This window comes from Dermacentor albipictus, chromosome 1 (assembly GCF_038994185.2).
Source record: "Dermacentor albipictus isolate Rhodes 1998 colony chromosome 1, USDA_Dalb.pri_finalv2, whole genome shotgun sequence".
NCBI classification, from domain to species: Eukaryota; Metazoa; Arthropoda; class Arachnida; order Ixodida; family Ixodidae; genus Dermacentor; species Dermacentor albipictus.
This window is the reverse complement of record NC_091821.1, coordinates 101,436,407-101,462,412: the sequence shown is the minus strand read 5'-3', so window position 1 is coordinate 101,462,412 and position 26,006 is coordinate 101,436,407. Positions and strand designations below refer to the sequence as shown.

Below are 26,006 nucleotides of genomic sequence, written 5' to 3'. Positions count from 1 at the left end.
TCGGCAGCTATAAGATTTCCATTTCAGTTGATGATCCGGTTGAATCGCTCTCTAAACTCATTCCACTGGCACAGATCACCGGCGAAAGCATTAATTACCAGCTTCGATAATTTGGCTCCTGGCCTATCAGAATGCCCCATGGCTGCCGGCATGTCGCAAACCTTGATAAACAATGACGATAAAGTGGCTTCGGAATGCTGGCAGCGTTTGCTCTGGAACTCGGCTAAGATGCGGGTCACATAGTCCTCATATTCAATCACAGTAGCATAATCTGCCTCGAATGCCTCGTCACTTATGTAGCTTGCTAATGCATCATTACTCTACTTCAGTTCATCGTTATTGTTCTTGAGCCGCTCATAAATCGAGTCAATCTGCCGCACTGTCACGGCGCTGTTTTCTAGCAGTGCACTGGCCTCTTGAATGATCTTGGTGTTCTGAGCCTTTCGCGTGGTCCTCTCCTTCTTGGGCTTATCCATGGCGGTCAACTGATCTGTCTACATCTGTGGTTCGCGGCGGTTGTTCCGATTGGTAGCCACCAGTCCTGGCTGTCGCCTCCCAGGTTTTACGGCACCAAATATAGAATGTGTGGCACACAGAACAGCAAACACAGACTTGAGACTCAGATAGGCATTTATTAGCGTCCACCTGAATCTTGAAAGTAAAAGATGGCTCCCAGTCTCTCTTAAGATGCGCACGCGCTCCCTGGCCCCAAGATTGTCCTCTTCTTTCATGTAAGAAGAGCGCGGGAATAGCGGGAAAGAAAGGCCAGAAATTGGGCAAGCTACAACTAAGACCAAATAAAACGAAAGTAAAGAGGAAACTAAGACTGAAAATAATATATCTGACATGCCAGACATCAACATAAATGCATAATGACATGACCAGTTATTTATGGCATAATCTATGCACTGACACGGCCGCTGGACAAAAAATAAATAAATAAATAAATAAATAAATAAATTAAGTGCAGCCTGCCGTGTGCATCGAAAATGCTGTCATCCGCCATGGCACCACCATTCTGGGGTCGGCATAGAAAATGGATGAGGAACATGCTTTGAACGTCGTCACCTGTGGAAACAGACGCGTCCCGTCCCCGACTACTAGCGCCATTTGGCCCAGCCAAGCGGCCGAGAATGCAACTATGGCTGAGACATTCACTCCCATTGCAGCCCACCTGACGTGGCAGGTTGCACCTTCTTTTTTTAATCCAGCGGCGGTGACAATGGCTTGCCCAAAAAAGCACTATCCTAGTTGTGATAATTACGCCGCCTTAACAAAAATTTCTCGCTGCCTATGGTAATCCCTTCACCTAGCATATCTAGCTACAGCATGCTCTCTGTTTACAGTGGACATCATAAGCACTTTCTGGCAATATTTATGCAACCAATCAGCAGTGTTACATTGTTGAACAATTCTAAGTAATAAAACCACTTATAACATTATTTAAATGTGTGAAAATATAAATATGCGAGTGTTGGCAGTTTATGTACCATAATTCACATTTAGTGAATTAATAATACAGCCTGTCAGGTGCCACAAAAAATGCATGAACTGCACATAAGTCTAAAGATGAAAAGTGTAAATTTTAACCTATATCATGAAGCGAGAGAAAAAAGTTGCTCAGGAATGAAAACAATCAGATTCACGTACAAAAGGTACCCTTCCAGGAGCAGGCGAAGCATCATAGAGCTGTGTAGTATCTTCTTGTGGTTCCCGCTCCAATGTTTGCAGCATCCGGAACATGTCCAGCGTCAGCTCGCTGAACTTCACCTGGGGAGGGTCCGCCATCTTGGCATCAACACCAGGAGAGAAGCCTCGTGTTACCCTTCTGCAACATTTTTCCCATTTCTCTCCCTCTCAATCTACTTCTTTCTCTCTCCTTCTCTCGAACAGACACTGCACTAAGTCACACTACATTCAGATGTGTGCCCATAAGCTCAAACAACATACACTGGGTCCTCTCCTGCTACTCTCCCCATACTTGGAAGTGCATATAGCATGCACAGTCTGTGCTAATTAGCACACCGCAAAAGCAACCTTTTAGCCCTACTTTGCATTATTTAGGATTAATGGCACTGAATGTGCTACCTATGAGAAGAAGGCAAACCAAGCTTTCAATTTTGAACAAATAGGGCCGCTCTTATGACAGTACATAGGCAGGCATATTCCTGTACTCAGTGATTGTAAGACAAGCCCATGTCAGCAACTGTAATATAGGTATAGTATATCTTGCACTTCACATGACAGCAGAGTTGCTCTGCTTACACTAGGTTCTGACACAAGAGAACCTAACAAAAAGGACCCAGTAAAATACACCATGCCAAAAGTAATGTGGCATTATACATATACTTAAAGGTGCCACCACTGAAATAAAATTCTGCACTTAGATGTCACTTGACAAAACACATGAGTTTTTAAACACATATTAATCCTAAAATGCTGAACAGAAATAAATGCAAGATAAGAAAAAAGTTGGATTCAGAAGCGATTAATGATACAAATTAATATGTACAGCCAACAGTAAGATATTGTGGACAAAGGGATGTGAGAAAACGAATTTTCGAGCAGCTTGTAACCATAGCCACTAAAACTGTACAGCACAATTTGTTCGCATATGCTAGTAGAGGCTGGAAATAAGAATACCAGGCTGTTTTCCATGGTTGAGAAGATAATCCGCTTTTTCTTAAATCCTGTGGTCCGTAAACTTTTGCGGTTGACAGTACAGTCACAATGCAATCAAACACACTTATGTGTACATAAGTTCCTCTTCCAATTTTCTGGTTCCTTTTCTGGAAAATCCAGCAGATGTTTTTCAGTATTTACCTTTCTCACTTTTCAAAATGCAGTGTACTGGCAGTACTGCCCATCAAAATGTCAATAAACAGTTTTTAGAATAACTTTCTATGGACCTAGTTGGTGCATACATGACAAACATTTTTAAAGCACAAACAAGTGACACGTCACAAAAAGAAGGTCATATACAGGACAGGCACTTTAAAAATATTTGTCAATAAACAGTGATTATTAGTGACAAAACAAAACTAATAAATAAACAAACAAGCCAACAAACATGTATAGAACTAAGCATGGAGCATGATTTTATTATGAGCTCTTCACCCTCTCAGTGCGAATACAAGGTCCTGAATATTTGGCTGCCCATGTTCAAAAAAAGATTTTGCGCTCACCGCTGCACTGTTCTTGCTCAAATTTTGCAGAACGATCACATTTTGGCGTTGACTTCATTTAGTATAACACTTGGCACAATTAGTCGCCTGTCTTTTAAAGACAAACATGAGAAACTGTTTTCGCCTATGGGAAAAATGTGGTCTGAAAAGTCGGCCCTGGCACAGACTTGTGTCGCCACCTGCCGTCATCTGCAGAAAGCAGCGTTTCAGGGAGGGCTGCCGCGTGTTGCCTGCTCCTGGAACAGGCGATTGCCCTCTCTGAAACGCTGCTTTCTGTAGATTACAACAGGTGTCGACACAAATTTATGCTTGCGCCGTCGCAGCAGCAGCTCACATCACCATAAATGCAGGCAAATTTCCACTTTTTTCTCAGAAACCAGGCAATTAACTGTGCCAAGTATTATACTAAATGAAGCCGACGCCAAAATGCAGGGTGTCTACCAAGTTGACATTTCCAAATTCCCTGAGTTTTCCAGGTTTTCCCTGAGCACCTTTGCGAAATTCCCTGAATGAGCCAGAACTTTGTTTTATGTCAAGACAGGCTGACACCACGTTGCCCGATGCTGTCACTCTCTAGTAAGCATGCTGAAACAAAAAATTACTTAATCCAGTTTGAATAGTAAGGAGTAATATCTATTTTATTTAAAAAGAAAACAGAAGGAAGGTTTTAGTAAAATGCACAGCGAAAGAAATGGTAAAGCCCATTCTAAATTGAGTCGAACATTTTCAAATACGAATGAAAAGGAGATGCATACATAAGTAAATATTTTCTAACATCAGCTATTTCTGTCAACTGATAGCAAGCTCATCTGTATGAGGTCCTGAACTTTGTCACAACTAAGGTTTTCTCTCAGCAGCTGGGAAGTCAACCTCAACTGTCCTGACATACTCTCAGCCCGTACACATCTCAGTGTTGGGTTTCACTGCTTAAACAATTTATTTTAGTTTGGATGAGGGACACTTGTGTCTCAGCGTCAGCCAACACATAGTTTTTTTAGCTCAAGCTCCTTCAAAAAGGCGGCGGCACCCTTCTTTTCCTGTTAATTCCTCAGTGCGTCGGTCCTTTCTGTTCTCATCCTCCTTCTACCACGCTTTCACCACATGAATCATCTGAAGCATACTCTTGGTCAGTTGTACAGTCAACATTTGATTTTTCGGACTTCCGAGGAGCCGCAAAAGAAATTGAAAAAAAAAAAACGGGCAGTCTGAAAAAAAATTAATGCATGTCTTTAACTGCCTTTAAGGGCTAAAATTACCACAGGCACGTCTGAAAAAGCTCTGAAGGCCTGCCAGTACGCTTATTAGGCATATCAGGGCTTGTACTGTGACAGGAGACGGGGTGCACGCATGTGTAATTAAGGAATACATACTGTGTCCCGTGACAATTGCCCCCTTCCCAAGCTTGTTATGCTTCACCGCCTAACAATAGTGTACTGAGGCGAAGCTAACTTTCGGAGACTGGCATTACGCAACGCGCTGTGCTCTGCGAGCTTCAAGGCCAATCGCGAGGATTACAAAGGCGGAGTCGGTGCCATTGGTGATAGCGGCGAATTCTTTCAATGAAAAACACGGCACCGCACGGCAAGAAGCTTAATAGCGAACATAGAAACAGCTAGGCCTAACGTTGCCACGGTGGTGGTCACGGCTGCCAGCGGATCTGCCTGCGAGAGTGCCGGTTCGAGGCGACGAGATAATCAAAATAGCGGCGGTGGCGGCTTTGATTAATGCCATTTCAGACCTGCAGTCAGGGCAATATACGTTGACTATATGGAGTACGTGGTGGTGCCGCAAAACCGTACAAATTATCGGGCGTGTCCGAAAAATCGGGCGTCTAGAAAATCGGTCGTTAACTACTCTGGCAATACATCGTGCCGATGAATTAAAAAAAAATTATGGGGTTTAACGTGCCAAAACCACGTTCTGATTATGAGGCACGCCGTAGTGGAGGACTCCGGAAATTTCGACCACCTGGGGTTCTTTAACGTGCACCTAAGTCTAAGTACACGGGTGTTTTCGCATTTCGCCCCCATCGAAATGCGGCCGCCGTGGCCGGGATTTGATCCCGCGATCTCGTGCTCAGCAGCCTAACACCATAGCCACTGAGCAACTGCGGCGGGTATCGTGCCGATGACACGGCGTCAATGACGATTCGTTGCGATTCCTCTGTTACTGGAGCCAGCATTAACACGACTTTCGTTCCCTTTCAATAAAGTTACAGCTAATTTTCCCTGATAGAAGCACAAATTCCCTGAGTTTTCCCTGAGTTTTTCCAGACTGTTCAAATTCCCTGAGAATTCCCGGTTTTCCCGGTTGGTAGACACCCTGAAAATGCGACCGTTCTGTAAAATTTGAGCAAGAACAGTGCAGCAGTGAGTGCAAACACAGGCAGCCAAATATTCAGGACCCTGTACTTATCTGCATGCTCATTAACGTCAGTGTTGCCAACAATAGGATGACAACCATGAGGACCATGTGCAGGGTTAAATGAGAACATACTGACCACCCAAAATAAATCTTGTGTTCCTCAAGACTTTCACTGACACATTTCAAGAATGGTCCCTACCAGACTCTCGCACCTTAAGGAAATGTGGCACTACATACACCTTCCAGTAGCACAACAGAATAATGTACACAACTATGTGTGCCCAGTGCCAAACTACAAAACTGTGTTTAATGAAACTATTTAGGTGAGACTAACCTTTCTTTCTTGTTTTTCTTTTTTTGAACTTAATATGTACAGTCAGCCGCAAAAGTTTACAGACCACAGGATGTAAGAAAACGAATTTTCAAGCAACTTGTAACCACAACCAGTAAAACCATACAGCACAATGTTGTTAGCATGTATCAGTAGAGGCTGGAAATATGAATACCAGGCTGTGTTACGAGGCTGCGGAGATAATAATGGTGTCTGCAAGCTTTCCCTGCCACTTAACATATTTTCCAATAAAAGTGGCCTCCACAAACAAAAGTACACTCAGCCAAAACAGAAAAACACACACTATGATTTTCTTTTATCATTTTTCTATTTGTTCAGTGAGAGAACTCACAATGGGGTTAATGGCCAACTGCTATGTAATTTTGGACCACACAAAAAGCCTAATTTAGATAGAAAAGTGCTTCCATGAAAAATCAGATGTTTGAACTACAAGCGGAAGCGCCATGAAAAGCTCAGAAATGTAACTGTTTTTGATACCGAAACAGACAAAAATACCATCATCACCACTCGCCGGACATGACACGAGTTAGAGCACATGGTTCCTAGGCATGACCTCCAAGATAAGGTGGCACACATGGCTGCAGCCTCATTGCAGCCCACACATGGCTGCCTACAACGCAGTAAAAATCTCAGAGGCAGCCTACTGGGACTTGTGTCATAGCAACAACCACTAGGCACATGTGCCGTCTGCTTAGATGATGTTTAAAGGCTGTTAACAAGAAAAAAACTCGTCATCCCAGCCCTACAAAAGTGGATGTCCAGCGAAGCTGTTGAAAACCACCATTACAACAGCTGAGAGTGTGGGGGGGGGGGATGCAATGCATTATTTTTGTGGCTTTAGATTAATGGTAGTAGTAGTACTATTTTAGAGTACTGATAATTTTTACAGCACGCCACCACCCATAACGATGCTGCAACAACACTGAAATCAGTTGCTAGGCTGATAATTTTATATACGAAAGGCTAGGGATGTCATGCCCCAAGTAGCAAGCTGGCATCACCATGGCAGCTTGCACAACAGTAATCTTTACCGGAAAATGTATGCAGGGAGTGCACGTGCTTCACATTGCTATCGCGAGCCCCTTATCATCAGTTTTGCAGTTCGGATGCTTGTTTTGAGCTTCTTTATCGAAACGTATGCTGTTCTATATGTTGTATGCGTGAATCCAAAGAATGTAAGCAAGCACTGTTTGCTTCACTTTGTTGAGTGTTTGTAACCTCTGCCGTACAGGGCTATGAGCCATTTCATTTTTCGCTTGCATACGGGGGTATGAGTGCTTAGTGCTTAGGGGAGTATGAGCCACTGATGATGATAGTTTTCTGTCGACAGATGCGAAATAATCCCAGGATCCTAGCCATACACAGCTTCGCTATAGGACTATAAAATTAACAGCCCTACAGCTCGGCCAAGATTGCTTCAGTGGTATATATTACTCATTTGTGACAAATTTGCCAAAGTGAAATTTCATTGCAGTTGGCCTTTAATAGCTTTACCACAAGGGACATGTCCATCCTTCAATTTAAATTTACCATTGATTTCAGCTTCACACGGTAAGGCTATGTGAAAGTTATTTCTAGCCAGAGTCATGGTAAGTGTGGTACTTCTGCAGAATACCTTCAGGTATAACACACATGCCATGTAACCCTGTGCTTTACCAGGCAACTCCAGAATCAGCCTGCGGTCTGTGCTGCCACTGGGTGCTTCTGCGTCCCTGTGTGAAAAGCTCTTCCACAGACATCAGCGTGCATGCCTGCCTGTCGTAGATACCTCCAGTCTCCTTGAATTTTGTTTTCTACTTCTCACCTGCAGCCACTACTCCCCATTTCCTTTGGTAAGATTATCTCCTGGCATCTCCCCTCACCTCCATGGCTCTCTCTGTAACACATTCTTTCTTAAAAGTTATTTTTCTTACTAACGCCACAGCAGATATCTCAGCACCATTTCCTTCCCTTTAACCAGTCTTTCTAATTCATTGCAGCCCACCAATACATTCGATTTCAATGTTTTTCATCAGTGCAGTCTTGCTTTTCACATTTGTGCAGCTTGCTTGACTAGTTACCCCAATCATCTATAATGTTTGGTGTGCCATGTTGTCAATTACCCAAAGCTGGCTGTCTGCCCAAGTGTACTCTTGCAGGTACGGATGCCAGTGGCTGTGCGTGCCACGATCTGATGATGATGATTTTGTTTATTTCAATTTATTTTATTTCGTACTGCTAGCCTGATTATCAGGCTCTAGCTAGGCAGGAGTGGGTAGTACAGTGAGTAGTCGTAGAGCGCGAGCCTCAGCTGTGCGAGGTTGTGAGTTCGATTCCCACCACTGCCCGGCACCTACTTGTTCAAATGGGCACGAGTATACCCCCGCCCGGTGTTTGGCCTTCTTCATGGGTGACACGCTTGGGAAAGGAGCCTGCACCCTAAATTCTTGTTGAAACCCTCGTGAGCACACACAAAAAAGGAGGTTTGGGTCGCTCTCATGGCAGCAATTTCCCATGTGGCGCTCAAAATACACTTTCGAGTTGGGGATAAACACCTCTTTCTAAGCGTCGGGGTCCCATAATGGCCAAGCACCAGGCCGGCAGCATACTTGTACCTATTTTACCGGTCAGTACGCTGCGGTAACATTTGCCTCCCACAGCAGTGGTGGATGCTCTTCAACAAGGTCGTCTGTGGTTGGACACGAGGCACCCAGAGACCATGCAGGTAATCTATATTGAATACCCATAAGAAGCCGAGTACTAGGTCAGGGGTCATCTCTACTCATCGGAAATATACAGCAAGTTTCCAGTGGCACCTGGATTTGAACTTGGTACTTCTCGCATACAAGGCGGATGCTCTACCACTAGGCCACCACTGCAGTTCTGTGCAGCTAATCCTAATCTTAATTTTCAATGTATTTTTCACATTTCGATGAAAACTGAACATTGTCCATTGTCAGGTGCCCAACATTTAAGGCCTTCAGTATTCTGATGCAGGGGCCAGAGATATGCAAACTTTTCATACCTTGCTTGTATGTTTTCTTCCACTCCCCCTAGTGACAAACAAGCTGAAACTGAATCCTGAGCTGAATCAATTTTAATGAGAGATTCCATCCAATTTCCCTCATTTCTGCTTACAATCTTTGTGCTGAATGCCTGCTGGTATCCAGCCATCTAAAGCAAAGAGACAATGAAGCCAGGGAAAGTACAGTGTAAATTAACTGTTATATTGAATTGAAATGTAGGAATAATAATGAAAAGGCAAATGAAAGTGGACGAAAAGACAACATGCCGCAGGTGGGAGCAGACCCCACACCTTCAGCATAATGTGCACAGCATTTACAATTAAACAACCACGATGGGTGTCCTTTTGTTAATTTTTTGGGGGTATCTGTTGAATTTAATTCTGGGGTGTTGCGTGCCAAAAAAAACAAGTTGATTATGAGGCTGGTTGTAGTGGGGGCTTCCAGATTAGTTTTTACTACCAGGAGATCTTTAACGCGCCCCCAATGCACGGGACATGGGTGTCTCTGCATTTAGCCCCTACCGAGACGTGGCCGCCGCGGCCGAGATTTGGTCCCGCGACATCATGCTCAGCAGGGGCATTATAACGTAACGCTATTCCAAACTTTTCTAGTCCAATTCTGCAATCAGCCTTCCACAATTGGTCAGAAACATTTCGGGCCATCCAAACTACACCTGCCTGTCACGCAACATCACAAAAACTGCAATAGCTCCCCATTTGATATGGCATGTACACCGTGATTATGCATGAATAAACCGAACCAAAGAAAAATAATCATTTCTGATTCGAAACCTTTTTGCCATTAGCCCTCTACTATTGGTCAAATTTTCTTGGCTGCGCCCACTTCTGTCTGTAACGAGATGTCACAAAATTGCGAAAACTCACCGCGTCAAAGAGACGTGTTCGTGATGAAGATGCATTAATATGCCAAACAAAACTGAATATTTTTCTGAATATAGTTGGAGACTGCTGGCTGCCCGCTGCTCATTCAAGCACTGGCTACTCACACCTGCCAAAGAGCATGGATTTATTTACGTATAATAAAGCTTTTTGCATGGCAGTATAATGTTATCGAGCCCTTTCGGCATGCATTCGACACCACTCAGCCAACTCTTCAGTGCCGAGAATTCATTTTAGCGGCATTCTTAACATTCCATTGCATGTCACTGCGATTTTCAACCAGCTACCGCAAGCAAGTAAGGGGAAGCGGACCAATCGCAGACATCCGTTTATCAATTTTCACTGCACTGGCTCGGCCCCATCGAAACCCTCTCCACTTGAGCGTGCTCGTTGCCTCTTGTCAGTACTGCTCAATGTAGGCAATGTTATTCATTTCGAAAGCAAACATAACTGATCTCCTATAAACTAGGAGAGTGTTTGATTGGGCTGTTCAGACAACACTGTGGGTCATTGCCCGATGCTTGCGTCAGCAGTCATGCAAATTTGATGTCAGGAGATTGGAACAAAAACATATTGGAATAGTTTTACGTTATAGGGCTCATGCACAAAACCACAGCTGCTAAGCCACCGTGGCAGGTCTTGGGCATCTGTGTGTATGTACAAAATTAGCCCTAGAAGTGTTAGCCAGCACCGCACGCACACAGCCATGGTGGCAGAAGTGAAAGGCCCTTGCAACCACAAGCATCCTGCAATACATGAACTAAAGAGCAGGCAACTGGCCAATCAACTTTCGTATTCTCTGTCATGGCATTACAGCTGGCAAAGTCAAGGGCATTGCTATGCAATGAGCTAGGAGAATAGGAGAAATCGAGGGGCTTCATTTTTTGCTATTTGACCCACATGAAACTAACAAAATATGATGCCAAGGAAAGCATGGGAGAAATTGACTGTTCTTTTAATTTAAATCTATAAATAATAAGGAAAAGTGAAATGAAAGTGGATGAAAACACAATCTGCCACTTGTGAAAGCCGAGCCCCAACTTTCCGCATAACGCATGAAATGTTTTAGCAATTGAGCTACCACAACGGCAGTCTTGTTCCAGATCTTAATTTCGCAAAGAAATTAAAGAAAGTAGTATGATAATGTTTTTAGAGTCCTATTAAGACAGCATCCTTGTTATTTTACATTCACTAAATCTGCTACCTAGCAGCACAAAAACAGCATGTAACTTAATAAAAAAACACTAGTCGATATTAGCAAGTCACTTACCAGTAGCCATAGTATGCTCATGCAATATGTTGCATGACAACTCACAGCTAAGTTTAACAATGATTGATGTCAAACAATCACACTGAACCCCACTACTTGCACAATATTAACTAAATATATTCCGACATTGAAACATTATGCAAAACATTTTTAAAAATCAATAACAATACTGGCTGAACGCTTTTCCAAGTGAAAATATTCTGAAACTTTGTATTTTTATCAAAACAATCTTGAGTGCACACAGCTTGCATGATTGTTCTAGCTGCTCGCTCAACATTTCAACACATTTACATATGTATATATGGGCACACCACATGCTGCAGTCATATCCTAAGACAGCATCAATTCAAAGCAGAGGCAGCTGTTGATAAAGTTGCATCTTCCCTTCTGTGCAAGTGATGAACATGAAATGTCACAGTGTTCAGAACCACAAGAAGGAACAGACTGCAGAGGTAAGTGGTACTGCACAATAATGATAAATTGAAAGAGATGGAGAAAGAGAGAAAGTGATTGAGAGAGAGAGCAGAGGACAAGACCACATAGGGGCCAGACCACTGAAATGCCTCCAAGGAGAGGGCTAAGGCAAGCACCATAGACAAGTACTACGCAAAAGGGTAACATACAGACCCAACAGAACACACTGGCAAGCGCAAACAGCAGCCGCCTAAGGCGCAGCCCTTGCAGCCAGCACATGCGTTGCCTCTAGGAAGAAATAGGATGTAAGGCATCTGACTTACACAAGGCCCCAACTCCTTGCAGCTAAGGGCCTATCAAGGACACTTCATGCAAATGTGCAACTAAGGACACCCATGTTACTTTAAGAAAACATAGGGGAATTTTCAGTGTCACTGACAATTTATACTTAAAACATGCCATATCTGCAAAACAGCAAACTGAAAAGGTCATGGCCATTTACAACCTGTGGAACTAACCAATACATAAACACGCACTCTAGGAATGCCACAAAATTCGATTATAGCAACACAGTTCAGACAAAAAAAGAAATGCAACAGCACCTCAAAAACAATACAAATATTATTTTCACATTTAGGTACCAAAAATTTGATTTCACCACAAATACTGTAAAGTAAGAAGATAAAGAGTGCATAAGAAGGATAGAAATAATTATTTTTATCCATGATTCCTAGCTGAATGTCCAAATCACACTGCAGCTAGTTATGTGGGCTTCTCAACTCCTAAGCGTTCTTGGAAGAACATATAAATGAGTACATAATTGACAATAAATTAAAATTTTTAATATTAGGACTACAAATTCTGACTAGCCGAATGTAAAATGTGTCACATAAAACAGCAATTGCTTCAGGTACAATTGGGAACAACCTGGAGAACTGCTACACATAGATAAATAATAAACTTTTTTTTTGTGGGTGCATAGAGCTGGGTCAAAAAAGATAATGCTGTCACAACCACACAGCCTTAGGCACTGGTTTTACTACCAAAACGTCAGACAGTAAATTCAATATCAAGGAAATATTAATTTTACCATCTACTACATAGATACACTCTCCACAAAAACAAAATAGGGTTCCTGCAGGATATATACAGAACACCTGCAACTCCAATTATTAAATACAAGCACAGTCATAAAATACTTAGCTTTCTTATCTTGTGCAACAGTCCAGAAATGCGCCATGTGTTCTGGCAAAAGCTACGTTATAAGTAACATACCATATCCATGCAAAAACAGCTTTCCTAACAGGCACCATGGCATTCATGCCTTTTGAGTCATTCTATCTACCATTATATCTCACAAGAATGAAACATAACATGTAGACTTCAGCTGCTAGAAGCTTATCACTCAGGTGCTGAGCATAACTAAAAGACATCAACAGGCAAGAGACACCCACAGACACATGTCACAGGCAAAGGCAGGCACAGCATGCTGTGTGGTCACTTACTTGGTCACAGCAGTTGCCAATGATAAGAATTTCCTGCAAGCTGAGATGACTGGAGGGAACTTTCTCCATGGGTGGGGTGTTTAAGGGGCTCAGTCGATGGGAAAGCACTATAGAGGATGAGTCCAGGTCCACCACATTCACCAGGTTATCAGCCTAATATGGACACAGCAAAAACAAAATAAGGACAAGGCACCTAGCAAAATAAAAAGCCAATAGAAAAGGTTCATAAGGCGCACCTCGCTAACACCACACACACTGCTTTAACTCGACAATGCAAAACAGTCTCAATGCATGTCTAAAGTAGATGTACAATGTTACACCTACAGTTCCAACAGATTCTGGCTAGTTAAAGTTATCAGCCTTATAATCATGAAATTCTTTAAACTGACAGTGCTCACAAGCAGGTCCTATAAACACAAACATTTCAGAGATGCAGCCAAGAGTCTTGCTCATTGTGGAAGGGTCACTCAAGATGTCTTGGTCAACAAATCCTCAGACGGTGATAAAATTTAAAGTTCTGCTTTCATGGCACTAGCTCTTGTGAGCTTTTAAAGCGCGTTGGCAATATTTTGCTTTTCTTTGAAGCAATACAAAACTAGAGCATCGCACGTGTCTACACATTTTGTAGCACAGCTGTGTATGGCTACAGCATTCAGTGTTCTTAACATCTGCACAACTTGCAGATGCTAAAAAGGGTACACTGAATTAATAATGTGCCTCAGCAACTTTTTAAATGCATGCTTTAACTGTTTAGGTTGCATAGTTGAATGCAATCATTACTGCGCCAAATTAATTTTGCACAATCGTTTTATAGAATGTGTGCTTCTAGAAATTTGTGGTCAAAGGTGGCCTGCAGTTTGTTTCATTAATGAAGTACAGTAAAGCTGAGAAGTGCACCATAAAGCCATCCTTATCTTTAGCATGGCTTCAGTTTACTACAATATGGCATCAGCTTCTGCCCACCGGCCAAAAAAACCTAATCATTCCCAAATTTAAACACCCGATATTTACAAGCTTTGAGTGGTTTGAAGAGTTTTAAAAACTGGTTTTGCCTTAACCTCTTCCATGTAATGCCATTATCCTGAATTCTGACCAAAAATGGGCTATATTTTTTACTGTAGCATTGCTTACGAAAAACAATGCAGGCAATATCTTAACCCTTCCCATAAGAGGATGAGCCAGACTAGTAATTGAAATTAGTACCGCCCCTACCGAGGTCGAGCGGGGCTCGTCTTCACTGAAACTTGCATAAACAAGTTCGGCTTCACTGCATGCATTTCTTTTATGTTGCACGACATGTGATGCCCCAAAAAGTTAATATATCGACGAATGCACCGAAACTTGAGAGCAGCAAGTTTTTGTACTGGACACCAATGAACCTATATTCAAGGGTACCAATGTAGTGCTAGCAATCATGAGCAAACACCTGGATCGTGGCTACTGCCAGACAGTGGACAATTTCCATTGCTTTCCATAAGTTGTGGGCGCTTTGGTAAATAGAAAAACTGATGCTTATGGTGCAGTTTGTACAACAAGATAAGGAATGCCGTTTCCAAAGTCCCTCGAACTCAAGAAAGGAGAGGGAACTCTCATTTCTTGAGTTCACTGCATGTCAATGTAGGAAGTGTCTGGCACTTCAATGGCACAATAAAAGATGAACATGCCTTCTTAGCACAGTTTTTGCGGCAACAAGGAAACAGGTGCCAGACTACTGTGCAGGAGCTTGAGGTGGCAATGGATTACAATACTATGAGTGGTGTCAACAATATCAATTATAACCTCACTTACTACCCTATCTGCATGGCACAAAGCTTTTTTAGAAAAAAATTTCCCGGCACATCTGAGACATGGCTGTTTTGATGCCTTTGTTGCCTACAAGAAAGTGACAGGTAAGAACAAGACCCATTTACAGTCCCACCATAATCTTAAGAGGCTCCGATTGATGAAAACTCTCAACCTCAACCTCACAACAAAGGATACAAATCCTCAGCTACTCAAATGACACGGCTTGTCACCTGCCATTTCCCCAAATACATTCTGCCAATGCTAAATGCAAAAAGCCAACAAGGAGATGCTTCATGTGCTTAAAACAATCTTCAGCTGATGGGAAAACAAGCACTCAAAAGGAAACAAGGACCTGGTGCAAACACAGCGACACGGTGCTGTGGACTATTCCTTGCCCTGAAGTGGACCGCTCGGAGGCCAACTTTTTAAGCAGTCGAAGCCAAGTTATACTATAAGGCATTCATCAAAGTTGAAGTATCGCTCTATTTTAATGCAAAGAACACACCTTTTCATCAGGCCTTAGATTTTTGAAGCTCTACAGTGTTTTATTAGTACTGTGGTTAAGCAAACTTACAAAAATTCTTTTATTTCAATCTTTTTTTTTTTTCAGAGCATTGTACATTTCTGGCTCTTCCTTTGTTCACGAGGGTTGCAATGTGGGCTTGTTGGTAATGCATCTTGAAGGGGTGTACGGCAGCACGATTAAAAGACGGGGCAAAAGAAGACACACAGGGACACACACAGCGCTAACTTGTGCTGTTAGCGCTGTGTTTGTCCCTGTGTGTCTTCTTTTGTCCCGTCTTTTAATCGCGCTACCGTACACCTCTTCCTTTGTGCATACATTTTTGTTTTGCAATTGTGTTTTTGCAGAGTGTGCTTGGTAGCAAAAGGTTTAAGCCTTTACTCACACAAAATCCATACAACTTACTGCAAAATGAAGCTTAAGGATACTACACAAAAAAATTGAAGAAACTGGTAAGTATTCTTTACAAAAAATAATTTAAAGGGACCCTGAACCACCTTTTGGGCTTGATGAAATAACATAGACCGCGGGTAGCATATGCTGCCGTGAACATCTCAGCCAAGTTTTGCTGTCGAACGCGGTGCGTGGAGCTCTCAAGCAGATTGCGAAGTCACCTTTCTCTCAGACGCTCTCTTTTCAACGGAAGGCCCTTTTCAATAGACGCTCTCTTCTAGATGCACTATTCTGAAATCGGATGCAATATTTTGTCATTCCCATAGACAGCTGCTATTGGCGGATAGCTGACATCAAGCTGCGGCCAGCTACGGGGCATAGATACCACGGCCGCTGCGATGTGCCGTCACCAGTCCACTGGCTAAGCGCACTGCGGCTCACTGAGGACAACCGCATTTGGCTTATGTTTAGTGTGTCATAGGCACCAAAGGCAGAAGTGGTGGCATCTACGTTAATATTCAAAATGAAATTTGAACTGCGCTATGGTGACATCTAGAAGGCAGAGCGTTGTGGGCATGTCCCACAGCGCCATAGCCTTTGCAGTGCAAGGCATTGAAGAAGGAATGGGAGCACAGTGGAGGATGTGTTTGATTGCCAATAACTTCGCTTCTGCTGAACGCTTGAAGTATTTTTTGCAACAAACTAATTCTGAAATAGCTCATTTTCACTTCATATGCATTTTGATAAAAAGGCGTTCAGGGCCTCTTTAACTGTAAGAAAATGGATGACAAGCCGGGCTTGACCTTAGCCATACAACAAATACGTGGATGAACCCCAATCAACCATGGCACGCAAGCAGTTAAATAACTCCTTAAAGTCAACAGCCAATGGGCTGAATGGCAAATTTCTACTACATGTGCCCTTGTAATGTGTTGAGTGCACCCACTGCATTATGACAATCAAAGTGAATTTGTCTTTAAAGGAATGTATTGTTAATATACAGGTTCCATCTATGCAGTGGTGCAGCTCAGTGGCGTAGCCAGGGGGTGGCACATCATTTCCAACCCAGTTATTTTGCCCAGAAACTACAATGCAGCATCGTCCATCAGCAATGCCTACGCTGACCACCACATCTTGCCAAAAACAGTGATTTCGCTGCACCTGCTGTGAGGCACGGCAGTATTGCTGTCACCTTGTTGAGATTGTCGCCAGTCACTATTCTCAACATGGTGCACATTTAAAGTGACGACAAGGTGGATGAAGGCACAAGTGGTCGCCCCGCACCCATGTTCACAGGCACTGTTGCGGCCTTCAATACACTTTGCACGATTACTTTAACATACACAGATGCACAGAAATTGAAAAAGTGCTGCAATGCATAAAATGAGGGCTGTTATTATCCAGAATTTGACCCCATTTATTGGGTGAATATTGCAAGCTTTATTTAACATAATTCAGGGCTACAACCACTCCAGGAGTGCGCATATCGATCAATGTAACCACCAAGCAGTAATAACAAGCTTTATTTAGCAGATTCAGAATAATTTGTTGGCTTTCTATTTTTGTTGGCTTTATACTGAACTACAAATTAGGTTTTCTGTGAGAGTAACCTTTCTGTTAATCTGTAGTGCTGATGCAAGTATTATAAAATGTTAAGTTTTCCTTGGCGATGCATTCTTCTTCTTGGTCCCTTAAGAAACATAACAGAGTTCTACTGTATGAGGTTGCATTACTATCATTACAGCATATGTCTATTCTGCTCAGCTGAATGAAATTACGATGAACTAACTAGGGAATGGATAGCCATTATTCGTAAATGTGACTATTTTTCTAATACTTTTCAAACACTTCAAAACATGAATTCTGCCCAAATAAACAGAAAATTTGAGCAAAGGTATAGTACAGTTTTACCCCCGCAAGCATAGCATAGGCATAAAACAAAAACTTGCACAGTGGAGTCAGGCTATGTCACTTAGGTAGCCATGCTATACAAAAAAAAAAAAATCAAATTGTCGGATTTTACGTGCCAAAACCAAGGTATGATTATGGGCTACGCCATATTGGGAGACTATCAATTTTGGCTACCTAGGGTTCTTTAACATGCACCTAATGCATGGATGTTTTTGCATTTCGCCGCCATCGAAATACGGCCGCCACAGCTGGGATTTGATCCCGTGACCTCGTACTTAGCAGCGCAATGCCAAAGCCACTAAGCAACTATGGCGGGTCTCTGTACAGCGATCATTCGCTCTCTCTGAAGAGCCCTGTGCATGCAAAGAAACTCGTTTGCTTTTAACGCTCCCTGTGTTTTCATAAACAACGTTTCATAGTGCACTATGTAATGACAGCAACTTGCTAATTTTAAGAATACCGAGATCTGAACATAGTCTTATCTTAATTGTGACAACGGCTATTCATGATTCATGAACTATTCAAAAAGTATTCAATATTCTACTCGCTTCTGGCAATATTTGATTTATATTTGATTCGGTCTGAAAAATCACTATTGGCATACTATAAAACTAACCCATCAACTAGGTGTGTGCAGCATATGTGTGCTGCAACAGGCACTCAATCTTCTTTGCTCTGATATTTCGCAGACTGAGTATTACAATTCTTCACAGATTACGTACACCTACAACTTCTTTATGAAGGTCTAATTGCAATACCTACCCCAGTCAACATATTTTTAAAAATTCTCTATAGTCTAAGAACAAAGCACACTATACATTATGCATCTTGACATTGTTCTTAAAAAGTGAATGACCATGCTTTGGACATGTGGTGCTATTTTTATGCCGACCACCTATATCTACTTTAGGTTTAACAAACGAAATACTTATTACTGAATGCAGTACAGCTACAAAGTCCCCAGATAAACCATAGCAGTGTTAGCCATAGCCATAGCCATAGCCACAGGGTGAAATGAATGCATATGTCATGCATGTGGTTGCAGCCGACATGTATAGTGAAACACTGTGCCAGTTTATGTTATAGCTTTGCAATGTCACCCACAAGCTGTTGATTTGTTGGTCTTCACAATAATTACTTTAAATGTACAATTGAACAAATCTTTTTTGCTTCTCAATATAACCTGCCTTTGTGACGAGCTAGTGACAGATACGTAGTGTATATCACAAGATGTACGCTTGTTCACATTGTAGCACCTGCACTTGAATATGTGCACTTCAAATGTGATCACTGCTTGTCTTGTTGCATTTAATTCAATTTGTGTCCTACTTGTTCATTTCTTTTTAACTCTGCTTCCACCTCCTGCCTCTCACAATAACCAATTCTTCTCTTGACCATTGCATCCATGATCTCTGCGCATGGTGTTTCACGGTGCTTGCTATACTTACTTAATTTATCACATGAGGCGATTACCTGATGCAAGAACAAAAGAAAATGACCCTGAAAGAGTTAATGTTGAGACAAAATGAAACCCAAACAATTCAGTGAACTAGCACACATTTTTTGCACGCTCTTAAGATTCCCTATGTAACCACCCGATGCAATTGATACTTTGACGTCAAATGGCATTTCTGATGCACACTCACTAGTTCATTAGTGTAGCATAAATATTCATAAGATCGGCAGAGCTAAATCTAAGGCACAACGGCTGTTCGCCAGTTCAATCGCACATGTGCAGATCAAAATTGGTTTAGCTGATGGGATTGTGAATTCAAACAGCCCCGAAAACCCAACACTTTTCTGAGTTCACCTTCACTCAAGTAGATGGAAAAGGGCACTTAGAAACTGGTATTGTGAAAGCGTATACTTCCATGTTGACATTTGTATGTTGCAGACATGTTCCCTTCAGAAAGCTCAGCTGATGGCTTTTGCATTCCTTTTGCACATCAAAAATCCGACTGATTCACCAGTTTTACCCCTTTGTCATTACCCCTTTACCCCTTGAAGAACCCTTTGCTGCACACATGCCGAAATCTGGCTTTTCTTAAGACTGTTGACAACACTGAATGTGGGCCCACACGGGCAAGCAGACGGAAATGAACGCAGTACACTACAAGTAGCACCACACCCACTTAGGTGCTGCACGCTCACTATGCAGAGGTCCTAGCTAGCTTGAACAATAGTTTAATAATCTGCTGCTGCACTACAGAAACACATGACAAACCGCTCGTTATTGGCCACTGTATGGAGTAAGTTGCACTACCTTTTGTATTTTTTCTATAATTGCATGTTATTTTTGGTTTGGAAATGCTAAATTAATTAATTGAATTCTGGGGTTTTACATGCCAAAACCACGACCTGGTAATGAGGCATGCCATAATGGGTGACTCTGGGTTAATTTTGACCACCTGGGTTTCTTTAATGTGCACCCAATGCACAGTACACGCCCCCCCCCTTTTTTTTTTATTTTGCCCCCGTCGAAATACAGCCGCCAGGATTCAATCACGAGATCTCGTGCTTAGCAGCGCAATGCCATAGCCACTAATCCAGCACAGCGGGTGTTTTTAAATACTAAACTTAGCAAAAAAAAAAACTTCCAATGACTAAGTTAAACACATTCTTTTAAATGCGCAATCCACCAATATCTGTTTTTTGATAAGGAAAGCCAGTGAAAATGAAAAGAACCCTGTGTGACTATCTGCTTACACGCCACAATCACACAGCTTCCAAATCCGCTGTCTATGAATGAATAGCACATTTAACACAGTGCGTTACTACTGAGAAAGTTACAGGGCAGCAACAATGTGGACTCCTCAATCTGCTTATTGTTATCACGAACTGCCACAACTGATCGTTTTGCAGGGTAGTTATGGACAATCGCTGGTGTGAATTTTACTGCCCCATAACTTTCTCACCAGCAGCGCACTGTTCGTTCATGCACAGCAAGCTTGAGAACACTGATAGTGGCATGCAAAAAGTAGCCGTACTGTCTATTTTTATATTTTGCTGACTTTCTTTACGACAGACACACAAATTATTGCAAAAATAGGCAGGAAATCAAACACTGCTGAACCAGTCATTTCTATATTGCTCTATAACTTTCCCAAAGGAAGTTTTCTCTTAAATTTATAAATTGCAATGTTAACTAATTTATGTCAGTTAATTATGGAATTAGACAAAATATCAAAAATGTGCAACTTGCTCCATTAAGTGGCAAACAATCTGCTTAGAGTCATGTCCTCCTATATTGACTGACAAATATTTAAATTTTGACTGAAGATAGCTGGGTCACCATGTATAGATATATGTTGACTAACAATATGCTTTAGTAGATTACTTCATAGTGGCTGATAATATGATGCATGCTAAAGAAAATGGCCAAAACAAGGAATTTGCTCCAGTGTGCAACAATTAATGCACCAATGAATAAAGTAAACAAAGTGACAAACGTGGTGGTAAATGGTGCGGTGCCTCAGTGACACACACACACACAAAGGTATTTGAGAGTGTGTGTCTTCATGAATAGTGACAATATTTCAGACAAGATTTCTTGTTCCAAATATTAAAGATTGTTTCTTTTAGCGTTGTTTCTCCAAGACTGATCAATAAAACCATCTTCCCCCACAATAACCAAGAGAGTTAGGCTTCCACAACAGCTGTATGCTCAAAGCAGATGGTGTGTGCTTCCACGATAGAGTTTTTAGTAGCATTTGTTAGTCTCCCTTTCAGTGACGCCCCTCATGCATAACAGTGTAACAGGTTTAAATATTCTGAACTAGAATACCACATTGAGAGTGACGTGGCCGATAAAGTTCACAGTCTAATACCACCCAGGTCGTGCATAACTTGTGGGAGGAAGCAAATCCACTACTTAAAGGGGCACTAAAGAAAAACACTAAAGCAGTTTAGATTGATAAAGTATTCTTGAGGAACTTTACTATCGTTGATTTTACTGTGATAGGATGATATAAGAGAAAACGACGGTCAATGTTTCATTTTTGTTTCACGCCAAAACTCCAGGGCCGGTACGTGAGTGATGCCATGGATTGCACAGCATTATTTTGAATTTCATCTGTCGTGGTTCAATATAAGTTCTTGAAACTTCCCAAGTATAGTCTTTGGCACTTTTAGAAAACAATATAGTCAATTTTTTACTGATAGAAACTTAACTGGGCTTGAGAAGACAGTGTCAAATTCCATGATGTCACGGTGAGCTGGTGCGTGAATTTTAAAGTGGCGTTGCCACTCTCTTTTGTTTTTGTGCCTTCTCAGGCTTACGAAGCGTTTCCTCATGGTAAGAGTGGCATTTCGTAAGAGTGGCAAATCATTTTTCTCTCGAATGTCCCTTCAAGATTTGACGCCTCACGACATCATTCAAACAAACCAAGATTGTTGACTCTGCCACCTAAAGCTGCTCCGCTATGGCCATCATTGGCTTTTCATGACTGTCACTAATGATGGCTTCCACCAGCTGGAGAAACTCAACCGCCTGAACGTCATTCAACGAATGGCAGTGCTTGTTTCTCTTTGCCACAGATGACGATTGGACATTTAACCTCTTGCCTCCGCCAAAAATAAAGGATTTTGCCACATACAAGGTGGCGATTTCAAGTCAATGTGGCTGGCGTGTGAGGCCGCTAGGACCACAGGCAGCTTCATATCCTGGCTCAGAATGGAAGCTGCTACCCTGAAATAAATGTGCTAGGCAGGAGCTGGTGAAGATGAAGTTAAGTGCCTAGGCTGGTAGAATGAAGATGTTAATGTTTATAGCTATTTGAAGCCATGTCCTAAAACACCTCATGCTTCCTTTTCAAATGGAGGGGTGCAGAATGATACTGTTCTTTATGTCTAAAAAATTTATCCTAATGTGGCCTTTTTCACCTTCAATTACTAAAACAAAACAATAAGAGTGTTCAACCACCAGAAATGAACCATGCATATAAAAACATGCTCACATCAAAACAGATTCCGTCATAATTATTACCCCAACAATAACACTGCAGTGCAAAAAAAAAAGTGCAAATATTCTGGCAATATTTTACAGCTAAGAATCTTGAAATAGTAAGTCCCCTTAAACATTATTTTTTAAGCACAGCTTGCAGCTAATTTACAAGCTTCTCTTCAGATTACTATAAACACTGCCTAAATATTGATGCTCTATTTGCCAAAGAGAGCATCAACTTTGCAGCAGCAAGTGCAAAATGAAATAATGAGAGTAACAACAAAGTTCTGCAGTAAGGTGCATACATCAATAAAAGACTTTATCTCGCCCAACACAAGAGACCATTCCAGCTGGTCCTCTGGCTCGTATGTGGCAGTGTAGTCGTCAATCTGCTTGGCAAGTTCCTGTGAACAAAAATAAATTAATAAAGCAAGCCAGAAAAGCTACAAACATATTTCTTCACTATAACAGAAGAGAACAAACACCTAAAAAACAACCATGATTATTAATTCAATACAGTGCCTCTGAACACATCAGTTAACATGCAGATATAAAAATGGGCAGCTTTAATCTAAAGAAAGCTATTAGTTCACTCAGAGTACTGATTCTGTCAAGTATGGTGTTTGCATGATTGTGTTCAACTGAACTGGTTGGTACATGGCTTAAGAGAAACAGAGGGTGAAGGCAGGACACAGAGGGCACGAACCAGACAGCAGCTTCATTATCTGGTTTTTGCACTTCGTGTCCGATCTTTAAGCTGCTTTTTTGTTTCCTGAAAAGGTATTTGCATGTTTTAACACTGTCTTCAGCACTGTTTTAACAAATGTGAATTTAAGTGTGTTGCAATTCTGTGTACCCCTGTCTTGCGAAAAATGTGTCCTAGAAAATAAAATTTTTGTATCAATTAAAGTTGTGATATAAGCACTCACTACCGCAGTCTGAGGGTACTCCAAAGTACTCCAAAGAAAAGGGAGCACTGGATTCACCAAAGTGGATTACTAACTGCCATAGTAACAAAGCTGTACTGTGGCTGTTGAACATCTCTCTCTGCTGAGCAACAATAACAAAAAATAAACATGATATAGCCTTTTTTTTTTTCAGGTTTAGGCAGCTTAACTGAATGCAAAAATTAAGTAGCATGTGTTTGGTGGCACTTATCTTTCAGCAATGTGAGCAACACAACTTATAGCTACACCAATGTCAAATAAATAACTTTCACTGAGTATAACTTTCTCTGCACAGCTCGAAAGCATTGCAGAAAAGGCTACACACACACACACACACACACACACACACACACACACACACACACACACACACACACACACTAAATAAAAACCATTTTGCTGGTAGGGAAATGCCAACATAAAGGCAGGAAGTACAGATGCCTACAAAAGGCATACACCAGCTATTTTCTCTTCTCAGGGCTTACATTTTGCCTTCATGCGCTTGAGTTACAATGTCAGCGCTTGTATAAGACAAAAACCATTTGCAAAATAAGACAGTTTTCCCGTCACCTGGAAGCACTTACAGACACAGAGAAGTCATTGTGTTTTGTGCAACATGCTAAATATCTTTGATGGTGCAAAATTTAAGCAATATGCATGGTAGGTAGAAAGTGTCATATCAATAAAAAGGTTGCATAAATTGGAGGTGCTACACCAAAGCTCACCCGCACTAGGTCACGCACAAGCTTCATCTTCTTGAGCAGGAGACAGACGACAATAAAACGAGCATAATAACGCAATTTTTTCACCATCAAATCTGAGCGGTGGGAGTAGGGCAAGCTCTCTTCTTTGCTCGCCTTAGAGTAATATCCTCGGGCACGGATGGCCGCATAAAATGAGAATGCTTCATTCAGGTAGTTGGTTTCACTTGTTCTCAGGCTGCAAGTAAATGGCAATTGCAAGTAAGAAAATCGCACTAGTGGCAAGCTTCATCTGTAGAAATGGGAAGGAAGTTTATACGTTTAAAAGCAGCTCTTCAAGACAATATCGCAACTTAGTCACTTTATGAAAATTAAGGGTACTCACTAATAATGGTAATACAACTGTCCAATCTTCGAGGCAATTTCTCCTATTTGCCATCTTTTCAAACCATACTTAATGTCCAAAATTTGCCTGCAGCGAAGAATTACCCATCGATTTAATGCCCGTTAACACGGAACGTTCACAATATCAAGCAAATGATACCAGGCGTACCTATGTTGTTGCTGAAATTTCCATAATTTCGTATATACGTCAAATGTCCTTCCGAAGTAAGCTTGCCATTGCTTGTGCCCATATTGCGGAAGGTCCCTGCACGAAAGAAGAACTAGATATCAATAAAAGTCATAATTCTGCATCGTCTGCGACAGAGTGCTTTCGTACGAAGACGGCATTGGAGCATACACATCAAGCGAAACGCTGAACAAGACCCTATATGAGGGAATAACTTCGCACGAACTTAAGCAATATGCGAACTTTCAGGACGCCAAAAGAGGCAGAGAAGCAAGCGCTAAATCACAAGAGCCGCTTACACTAGTGTACAACATACGGAACGGCTTCGATCAGACAATCCGCAGTAAGTATAAAGGCACACACAGCAGCGATCCGCGTCGACTTCGGATATATGGTGCGTACCTCAGACCGTTGAAGAGTTGTTTGGACTTTTCCAGCAAATGACAGAATTCATTCACTATTTTCCGCTCCTGTTCCTCAATTTCACTCATAATGGCCATTCTTCGAGGCGCATGCTGTCCCAGATCCTCTGGACCACCAGAAGCAGGGCGTTTCACGGGGTCCAAGCGGTCGTAGTAAGAGGCGCTTCCCTTCTGCATCAAAAGCGCCCACCTACGGTTCTCTCGCCGTTGCCTTGCTCACCCGTCGCTTTCGCTGCCGCAACAAAACACCAGAGATCTTTACGAAGGCTCGCTGCATGAGGCAGCAACCATACAATTTCCTTCTGCTACTATATGAAACTCTACGCTAATGACTAGCGCACGAGTTAATCACCACCACTGTCTACACCGACTACACATGACAACCAACCAAAAAACAAACCCCACAGCTAGTAGGCCTAACCAGGCCCCGTACACTCTCAAGTTCAACAAATGGCCACAGAGGGCGAAAAATCAATCGAGGCGCGTTTCAGCGTAAGCGCGCAAGTGGAGCTACTGTAATTTGGTCGAATACTTTAATTTGTGCTTTCTCTGCTAGGGGCGCTGAACATGCTGAATTTTTTACTTTACACAAACCATTGACATAAACAATCGAGGCGTCTAAGGACGTTTTGTTACCTCAGGCAAGTAGGCAGTTGATTTTTTAAAATTTGATTGTTGAAGCTGCTGTTTAGTCATAGCGTCAAGGTTTTTGTACTTGATTAACCACCGACAGCCTATTGGTATCGATGTGTTTCCTGGCCGTTGGCGTTCGAATACTGCGGCGGTAAAACCGGTAAAACATTTTCGAGAGCATGCT

General features: G+C 42.0%; 1 protein-coding gene across 5 annotated transcripts in view; it reads right to left on the bottom strand.

The window, feature by feature from the left end:
• LOC135906161 (protein SCAI) overlaps positions 1–25,610 on the bottom strand; it is a 97,406-nt gene extending 71,796 nt beyond the window's left edge. For 3 of the 5 annotated variants that reach the window (XM_065437399.2, XM_065437401.2, XM_065437403.2), the window contains exons 1-7: positions 25,170–25,610; positions 24,750–24,845; positions 24,582–24,668; positions 24,221–24,434; positions 22,854–22,952; positions 12,995–13,147; positions 1,651–1,788 (exon numbers count right to left, since the gene is read on the bottom strand). In XM_065437399.2, the coding sequence (XP_065293471.1) occupies positions 1,651–1,788; positions 12,995–13,147; positions 22,854–22,952; positions 24,221–24,434; positions 24,582–24,668; positions 24,750–24,845; positions 25,170–25,366 (984 nt within the window). In that variant the 5' untranslated portion in view covers positions 25,367–25,610. The remainder of the gene's footprint in view (positions 1–1,650; positions 1,789–12,994; positions 13,148–22,853; positions 22,953–24,220; positions 24,435–24,581; positions 24,669–24,749; positions 24,846–25,169) is intronic. The other 2 variants (XM_065437400.2, XM_065437402.2) reach the window with 1 other exon arrangement.
• Positions 25,611–26,006: the final 396 nt, after the last annotated feature.